General features: G+C 34.2%; 1 protein-coding gene across 1 annotated transcript; it reads right to left on the minus strand.

Moving 5' to 3' along the window:
- Positions 1-8,178: 8,178 nt before the first annotated feature.
- LOC145681625 (uncharacterized) lies at positions 8,179-9,875 on the minus strand. Its single transcript, XM_081753243.1, has 2 exons — positions 9,434-9,875; positions 8,179-8,435 (listed from the first exon to the last, which is right to left on the minus strand). Exons 1-2 carry the CDS (start codon positions 9,873-9,875, stop codon positions 8,179-8,181), a joined length of 699 nt encoding a protein of 232 aa, XP_081609369.1.
- Positions 9,876-10,324: the final 449 nt, after the last annotated feature.

Here is a 10,324-nt window from a genome sequence, read left to right on the forward strand (position 1 = left end):
CCATTAGCCGCTTTTGCTGAAGACGACTTATTCTGCCAAAACCTTCGCTGGCCACCACGATCACTGGTTCTAAATCCATCAATATTCTGTTTGAACACATCCGGCCGATATTGAAGTCGTAACCTCTTTTTTCCATTGTTCAAAATTAAAAGGTTTTTATCATAGTCTAATAAAGCAGACGTAGTCCGAAGAAATGACATCCCAAGCAAACAATCGCAAGGCAATAGTTCGACCACCTTGAAGATTAAAGTTTGGAAATATCCCGAAAGATTAATAGTTAACACAATTTCTTCTTTTGTCACGAAGTTTAAACCCGAAGGAGCATTCACTGTTTTTTCTTCTACTTCGTAAATAAATTTCTCGGAACCACAACGCCTGACCATATCAATGGTAACGAGGTTGAAACTTGACCCCCCATCGACACAAACACTAGTTAGAATATTGTTCACTTTGCCAACCACAAAGGTCGCAACAACTCCGTCCATTTCAGATGGAATTTTGCTAAAGTTTTTATTCGATACTTGATCAGACCGATTATTTTTAAATAAACGAAACCCTGAAGCAATCGAACTCCTAGATATTTCATTCATTGAATTCAGTTGTACATTATGATTTGGTTTAACACTATCTTTCGTCTTAATATCTCGAGTCACCGAACTATTATTTGATAATACCATATTTGGTTTGCCTTTGGTAATCCCACAATATTTATTGTATTCTATTTGTTCTCTAAATCTTGAAACAAATTTCTCTGAAATATCTAACAATTCCCACTTATTCGATGGCACATAATAATTCAACATTTTGAACCTAATGCTTGGATTCATTCCGCACAAAATTGTTTTAACCAAATCCCCTTCCTCAATACTCATGTTCAACACAGACATTGAAACTATTATTGATTTCACATAATCATTTACCAATTCAGTTAATCGCTGTTTTCTATAAACACGTTCTCCTATTAGCGAATGTATAGTAATGGGAGTTACAAACTTCATCAAAATATTTTGCTTAAAATTTACCCAACTCATGTTTTCATTTAGTGCTGAAGTTACTACTTTTAATACTTCCGCTTCACATTTAGGTATCAAGACAGAAAGTAGCATTCCTAAAGAATAATTGCTATCCATTAATATCTCTTCTAACCTGAATAGCATTTCAAAAACCTGAATACTGTTTTTACCGTTAACATTTTTTATGTCTCGCAACCCGTTTTCTAAGTAACTCAATGATCGCATATGAGTATACTTGAACATTAGCTTATGCTCAATATCGGAATCAAAACGATTAGACTCTACATGAGAACTTGGGTTTGAAAAAACAACATTAGGTCTACAGGATTCGGTGTTTCTATCCTCTGACCGGAAGTTGGAGTTGACATTCCCTACAAAATTTCTATTACTACCCACTCGAGGAGTCGAATTTCTAATACAAGAAACCCTTTTGTAATAGTTTCCTAAATTAAGGTATCGATGACGCAATCGCTCATCGCCTACAGCACTATTCCCGGAAGGTATTGAATTATTTTCACTTAACATTGGTTCAGCAAAGGACACTTGTCTTTGTTCCATTCTAGAACCATCTAAACTAGTAGCGTTAACCATGCGACTGAAACCAAAAGTACCATTCGATGAATGGGTGGATCGATTAGATAAATTTACAAAAGGCGATGGTATTTGATGTATATATAAACTACCCTGTGTAGGAGGAGTTAATTCCATGTTAACAGAACCAAATTCTAAAGTTCTATCTAAATCGACATTCCCTGTGGCATCCAACGTTAAATATTCGGAATCTGGAATATCAATTACTGTATGGTCTCTAAGATTCTCCATTGCACTGAATTTCAATATGTATATACACAATACAAGTAATATATAATAAATGTTACTTAATATTAACATAAACACAAGCTAAGTCTAAGACTACTACTACACTACTCAAATGAAAATCGAATCGACCAAAAACTAGCTGCGAAAATTCAAAATTCAGAAGAGATAAGAAATCACAAATATTTCCAATTATTGCTATTAAATTGCAAAACCCTTGCATAAGAGAAGCAAAAATTTAAAGGGAATTGCAATACATAATTTACTCTCAAATATTTGGAAACAATTTCTATATTTACGGTTATAATAAGGACTAGACATATTTCTTATATTAAGACACCTTCTAAAAAAAATTTTTCTGTTGATACTCTTTCGTGACTATGTAACGACCCTTTCCCCTTAGTCACGCCACACGAATCCAAATCGAGAGTCTCTACTAGAAAAAAAAAATTCAACAATCGATTTAAACTCGAGTAGCAAACCCGAAAGAAGAGTCTTGACCGAACAGACACATAAACCCAAAGCAGCTTTATCAGACTAGACGGATTGAAATTCCTTGTGAATATGCTAATGACAAATACAAATAAATAGGATATGCAAATAAACATAAATAATTGAACAACCAGATTTCAAATTTTCAATAACAAAATTTTATTTCAAAGCGTTGGTTGTGCATATATACTAATACGTTAGATTAATATAAATGCACAAAGCAGCAATGACAACAATAATAATAATAAAAAAAAAAATATATATATATATATAGATAAATATTTCGCGTAGCAATACGTAAGAAATCCAATTCAAAATTTATAATAATTTAATTCAAATATATTAGCTGTTAATTTAATCGTAATACCTAACAACAATCTCAATATTCTAATTTCAAATCCAAATTTGCTTGAATATAAAATAAAGTCTGAAGGTGATTTCTCGAATATTAACAAAATATTTAATAATAATTCTGAAGTTAATCAGTCTCAACAATCAACTTTCAATTCAAGAATACTATTCAAGAAAACTGTTTTATTGTAATCAGTAAGCAAAATTCAATGTTTACTAGTAAATATTCGTTTCATAAACTTTTGTTACCGACTGTACAAAACTGAGAAATCAACTCAATAATTCAATGATTTTTCAATCAATTCGGTTAAGAAAGTAATATCTCAATTATTCTTTTAAAATTCTTTAGAATAAACTACCTATTCGATTTATAATACTCTTTACTAAAGTTGTACCTAGTCCTATTTTATTAACTGTGACTGTACCGACTCAAATATGCTTTCAATAATAACATAATGTATGTTAATTCCACAATTTCTAACCTTAAATATGCACAAAATATCGCACAATGAACCTTCAGTATTTAATTCTTATCAAAAACCCAATTATTTACTCTTAATGGCTCGATATAGAATCTTCATGGAAACCATTCAACAAGAATGAATGCAATATGAACGTATTAACGATTCAAAATCACGCTGTAAGGTTATAAACATATCCACAAGGAAATAATCTCGGTTCTCTTAATATTCTTCGTAATTATTCGGATCTATACTCCCGGATTATCATTCCACTAATTTCTAAATTACAATCTGGGGAGGATTTAACTAAATTAAGAAACAGATCCCTACAGTGGCAATTTAATGCAAATGAAAATAGCGTCCTAACCAAAGCGGAAACGACCTTAACCACAACCAATCTGCAATTGTTCACAAAGTGACCCATATACTACTTAAATCAAAAATTCACTCACCCAAATTTTCTTTCTTCTTATTATCTTGTCTTGTGGTGTCACGGTAACGGGATTGGCTTCGTTGTCTGACTGAGATGTAACTCGAAGCGAATAAATATATTGGTCAAACGGCACTTGGTCTAAAATCCCTTTTTCAAAACTCTCGCCAAATTCAAACTAAACTTAGTTTCAGCGTGCAAACAGTTACTTGCATAAACAGTTGAGCTTAATAAGAGCAAAGCTTCCTGCATTAAAAAATCTTCAGAGCAAGTAACTATAGTTTCTCAGTTCTTTTCCTTTCTTTTCACAATTTAACGTCCCACAAAAAAATGTATAGAGTTCGTCCTTTGGGGCAAAATGCTCCACAAAATAACCAGACAACTAAAGTTATAGTAATCAAAAGATTACACTGGCTATTTGAACAAACTCGTAACATTTAAGCCTAAACGGGCACAAGTTGACCTCCTTTTGGTCCCCCGTTCAATTCCTGCCTCGGCTCCAATACTTCTATTATCTTTCGGCTTAGAACAAGAAAGAAAAATAACAGAAATACTAGATTCTGAGAAACTGTGATCTTACTCATATCACTAAGCACTTTTTCCCACACTTTTCACTCTTTTTGCCGTAATGCCCAATACATTCATTGGCCCAGTCTAACTTCACAGCTAAACTCTGACACAAACAACGACACCATGCAAAGACTTGTACACGTTTCGTTCCACAACCGTCACCACTCATGCAATCGTGAATTAACAATCCATGCTGGCTGACAAACTACAGCTACGAAACCACGTTCCATCCTGTCCGAAGAAACTACGAATTTACGATCCGTCTCGGTTGGTGAATCACGAAAGAGTATGCGGGCTGAAGGCAACCACATACCACGAAACTACGAACCCTCACGTGACGCGCTAGCAAATTTGAATGATTTCCATATTGACTCTAATTTTCGCGCACTCCTACTCTTTCCTTATTTCTCTTTTCTTTTTTTTTTAAAAAAAAACTAACAGACAAAGATACAAGGAAATAAATATATATATAACAGTTAAATTTAGCTTGATTTAAACAACACTAACATATTGTAATTATATTTCTTTTTTTTTTCGTTTCTTTTTACTCTCCCTTGCTTCTCGTTAGTCGTCATCATCTTGGGACGAGTCCATTGAGTCGCGAGCCGGGGGGTGTCCTCAAGGCGACTCGTTACAGTGTAGAATAACATTGTCTATTATTGTGGTAAGTTACATTTAATTATCTCCTTTCACTCACGAAAAACGGGCAAAAGAAAAATTGTTAGCTTTTGAAAAACATTTAGTAGTCTGCCCCCTTAAGAAGCAAAATGAAACTACGCATTTTGATCACCATATAGAAATAGTAATAATAAGCAATTCATTTCAATATTTACAATGAACTTATATGAAGCAAGAAAGAAAAGTTCAAGCAGAACCTGGACTGGAAAAATATAGAGCAAAGTTTTTTTTTTTTTTTTTTACAGTGTTAAGAAAAGTATTGGCAATTGCTGGCACTTTTTACTGTACAAAACAAAACAAACATAAAGGCAATTAAAGCTTTTAACATTCTTACACACAATCTACATTCAAAAGTGTATAGCGGAAAGAAACAGCAACGTTTGGCAGGAAATTGTTGAAACACACATAAGATCATTCATCAGTATTGAAGTAGCATGCATTCAATCGGATCGCACATGACATTGTCTCTTTTCAACATACACTAACGAACTCTGTAAACAAGGAAATGGTTACTTAAAGGTAATAGAATTCAAAACGCCATAATTTTATTTTATTATTAATAATAAAACAATGTATGTGCTGAGAGACTATAGCTGCATTTAACCCTCAAATTTTGCACACACATATAATCACATACGAAACGGTTTATTTCTTTTATTTTCGTCTTGGGAGGCATAAAGAAAAATAAAACGTCACTTCTTATCCTTAGACTAAGTCTTGAATGGAAATGGACACTTCTTGATTTCAGGCAGAGTAATGAATAACGCATTTATTGTCAAAGAGTACAATAAACTAGCGCACAGAGAAGTGAAAGTGAAAAATAAAATGAAATCTTTAATTTTTACGTCCCACGGTTATGCCGGCTATCCTAAAGGAGAAGGTGATGATGGCCATGAATAAAATGGTGGAATAGAAAAGTGGGAGGAAACGAGAGGAGCCCGAGAAAACCCATGCACGGTGTTTGCCCACCAGAAAGCTCACTTGGTGCAAGCTGGGATCGAACCAAGGATCCCAAGCATCAGACATGAACGCTCTACCACTGAGCAGGCACGTAGCCAGGATTTTGTGAAGGGAGGTCCGTGACATGAAATACTGTGGTCATCACACCAGGGGCTCGATCATTCTAAACTATTTTACTAAAACATATATTGGTTCGTTTAGCCAGGATTTCGTAACGGCGGAAGAGGGGGGTTGACATGAAATTCTGAAGGCCCAGGAGCTTGATCAATCTAAACTACTTTACTATCAACATATATTGGTTTGTTAGGACAATAAAATTGCAAGTATTTTAATAAAAAACTATGAAGAAATCTCGAGTAAAATAATAATAATAAAAAATAGTATTGAAGATTTTACAATATTTACGTTCTTCTTCAGTTTATTCAAATATAACAATTTTCCTTTCATTATGACCCCAACTATTATAAAAAGTACATATTCACTATTATTAAAAACTACATACTCAATAATGTCTTGTAAACTATTTTACAATATCTGGGTTCCTTTCTCTGATGAATCAAAAGCTAACAGAACAATCCACACATTTTTTTGTTTGTTTTTAATATTCCGCCAACAACTGTCGGTTCCAAATGACAGATTAAAGGAGCAGTAGAATTTTTTTCTTGAAATAACATGTTTGATAATGCAAGGATGCGATGACGAAAAATTATGATAAAAAATGTCCACGTTGCTATACAACGGCACTATGCTTTCGGAAGCTTAAAATCTTCCTGAGTAGTAGCAGAAATCCTGAGAATTCAGTAACTTTTCTCGAAATTTCAAATTCCCTGACTCTTCCAGGATATCTCGCTTAGCTCGCCACCATGTATTGCAAATAATACAAATCTCCTCATAAGAAAGAGTAACCAAAGGCTTCCTGTAGTTTTTTTTTTATTATTATTTTTAACGTTGATCCTTCTTTTTCTCGTTTTATTTTGTTTAATCCTTCCTTAATTTTTTTTCATTTCCGGTCTCGAAGGGGGAGTCCGGACCCCTCGGACACCCCCCTTCCTGGCTACGTGCCTGCACTGAGTCATCTCGGCTCTAGAAGTGAAAGTGTGCGCTCATATTATATAAAATATACCAGAAGCATACAACCAATGCTCCGTTGTCACGTTTCGAATTGTTAAGAGGCTAGATCTAGGTTCCTGGGGTCCTGGGTTCGATCCCAGCCCCCGCCAAGTGAACTTTGTGGTGGACAAACACCGTGTGCGTGGGTTTTCTCGGGGTTCTCCCGTTTCCTCCCACTTTCTTAATTCCACCATTTCACTCATTTCTCATAATCACCGTCTCCTTTAGCCTAACCGGCATAACCGTGTGACGTAAAACTCAAAGATTTCATTTTCATTTAGATCTAGGTTCCCTTTGTTGCACATAAAGCAAATATCAACAAGTGTAAAGAACGTTTATTAACTAATGTATCTGTCTGAAATTAAATTGTAACGCTGGACAGATATCCATCAATATTAAGGAATAGTAGAATACAATAAATAATTTTCTCTGATAAATTGTAGATTTCAAGGAATAAACTAAATGTTGACTGAAAGCAAGAAATTCTTTATAAAAGCAATTCAATTGTTTACCAACCCATGCATTTGTTTGCGTTCTTTCTACTGCTTATTATTGTTAGCACTGTGTGATACTATCTGCCTCACTTCCTACATTTTTGAAATTGCAATTGGTCTTTAAATTATTACTAACATAAAAAATGTGAATATTCAGCGTAGAGCAAAGACCCATTTAAACAATGGAAACCATAAAAAAAAAAAAATAATGTGAAATGATCCAATTGTAATGTAAAATGGCATTAAATCTACTACTAGTTATTTTTTTTTCCAGAACGTCTCACACAGCACAAAAGTTAATGTGGCCAACAAATATAATAAGTTACATAAGTTTGCCCTATAAAAAACGTTTTGTCCCGCATAGAAGCTACTTCCTGGATATTGCGATATTCACTGGACGTGACATATTTGCCAGTTGCCGCCCAGTGAAATTTTTGATGTCTGATTATGTCAAAAGAGTCCTAATTTTAGCATTGCAATTCTGGCAATACCGGCTAACCAGTTCAAATTGGTACATAATTTCTTCCAGAGATGGCACCATATCTGTGTACGGCTTATTATCAATGGCGCAATATTTAAAATGTCAAACCGAATTTTTTTGAAAATTCCCTCGTACTTTATTCAGTTGCATTTAGCAGGTTATATCAGGCTTTTTTTAAAGCAATGTCGTCTTTCTTTTTCAATTATTTATTAACTTAATAATATATAAAACCTAGGGAAAACTAGTTGCATCCCTTAAGTAAAAAAAAAAAAAAAAAAAAAAGCAGCAAAATCTACCAATGCTTCAAATCAAAATGCTTACCTCACAACGGTCTGTTAGGAAGAGCAAAGCTCTTGTCCAAATTGTTATCATAGCCATATCGTTGGTTGACATTTGCTTGGTTTGGGTTGAGAACCTTTGATAGTCCACTGAGAGCAGCTAATACCAGGGCTATTTTTCCAACAAGCAAACCTTTGAAGGCGAGAAATTTGACAGCCACCAATCCAAGAGTAATCAAAGTTGTGTACAGACCTCCAAACATCATCAGGGACGTCATCATCATTTTCTTCTTTTTCCCACCTAAAATGTAATACAGTGTTACTTATTTGTCAGTTAGTTCAGTAAGTTTATTGTGTAATAAAGTTGTATTAAAATGTACGTATCTGCATAAGTAAATAATGATGGTACGAATATTTCTTACCGATACTTTTAAAGTAAGTAAATAGGACTCTAATCATCAGCTTATCGATTAATCCCTATTCTACCAGACCACAAGGTATAGATTTTTTTACGTAATATTAACTCTCAGAGTCTGGACCGTTACTCACCACATTATCTCGCCTCCATAAAAATTATATTACAGGTCCGGCCTGTAATAAGCTGAAGATAGAAATTTTTTCAAAAAGTTTATGATTTAAAGCACATGATTTTCGTTTACTTGTGATTGTACAGATTGCAGTGCCATGCTGTGGAAAATCAGAGCCTGGGGCGAGAGTATACGACAACACAACGGTGCATAGGAGGGAGGTCGACAGACCAGCCGTGAAGCGCAAGAAAATTTTCAAAAATAAACCCTGCTTCTCCTTGATTTTAAGCGCTTTTTATTGCTTTTTTCTTTCCATTTTATGTATGTGCACAAGCATAAATCTGGACCTGGCCAAATTAAATATTAGATTGAAAAATACTGCTGTTGATCTAAAATATTCCAAGTAATTTTTCCTTTCTCTTTTTCCTTCTTTCTTTACTTTTCTTATTTCCTCTCGAATTTTGCGGAACTTTACTCCGGCGCTCGGGGCCGCCGCTCCGCTCGCTCCTCCCCCAAGGCACGGCGCTGACAGATTGGTCATAGATAAGTAATGAACCTGTACGTAGCCTGGTACAGAAAATTTGGTATGATGCAGAGATCTGTTAAATTCCGTCTCTCCGAATTGTCAAGACTTAAATCAGCTTCTTTTTACTAAAAGCTGTAGATACTAAAAAATTCTAGATAAATAATGAACTAATTTTAAAGAAATATGAAAAATTTCCTAATTAAATAAATAGTTTTTTTTTAGATTGTTAGTAAAATTTCTACTTACGTCCTTCAACAAATGGTTCATCAACTTCGATTGACATATCAACGAGTCCATTTTCCTTGTTGCTCTTAGATATGACAAAATTACCACCAGGAAATATGTTAAATTTAAGTGTTAAATCTTTAAACAGTTTAGGAAATACACTGGACAAAAGACTGCTGGAGTCTTTGTCTGTGAGAGCTCTGGATGATTCCAAACTTGCTTTAGACATGTCTCCTGAATATTCTAGTTTTACACCGTCCGCTACTTCCACGGATTTTGATTCTAGCAATTTGTAGGTGTCTGCTAACGCTCGAAGTTTCATACACTGAAAGTCTGCTGCCTGTAAACAGTCTACCATTTGCTTTTCTGAAATTTCATTGGTAGTTTCGTTTACGTCTTCAGCGTTTGTAAACGCTATGACAATAACAATGAAGAAAATTCTTAAGTTTCCTCGGGAAACCATTGTTACTTCTATGGTTGTTCAAATGTAACTGACCCTTTTAGCTTTGAATTCGTGCTTTATATATCAACGGCAGTTCCTCCTGATACTAAGAGCAAGTAAACAACATTCGTTATGACTATGCACGAGCATTACTATTAAATGCACTCATGATTAGCTATAATCATTAAGAAAAGAACTATTTTCAATTGGCTAAAAAGGTCTTCCTTTCTATAATATTTAAGTAATAATATGCATCTCAGTAACACTAAACTATAAAATCTTGGAGAGATTCAATTTGTGTTATTTTCATTTATATAACCGCTTTCCAATTAAGTTTATTGTTTGTTTACCTTATTTTATGAGCAATAAATCAACACAATAAGTTCGAGGTATACGACATAGTGTCCGTGCTTTTTCTAGGGGCACTTCCGTTTTCTCCTATATTCTCATTCTACCGATTATTTTATCAT

The sequence above is a fragment of the Thermobia domestica genome, chromosome 1 (assembly GCF_964235325.1).
Source record: "Thermobia domestica chromosome 1, izTheDome1.hap1.1, whole genome shotgun sequence".
In the NCBI taxonomy this organism is placed as follows: domain Eukaryota; kingdom Metazoa; phylum Arthropoda; class Insecta; order Zygentoma; family Lepismatidae; genus Thermobia; species Thermobia domestica.

Coding starts and splice junctions, on each gene's coding strand:
- LOC145681625 (XM_081753243.1), bottom strand. CDS start 9,875: ATGGTTTCCCGAGGAAACTTAAGAATTTTCTTCATTGTTATTGTCATA. Junction 8,436..9,433: donor TGAACCATTTGTTGAAGGAC/GTAAGTAGAAAT, acceptor ATTACATTTTAG/GTGGGAAAAAGAAGAAAATG.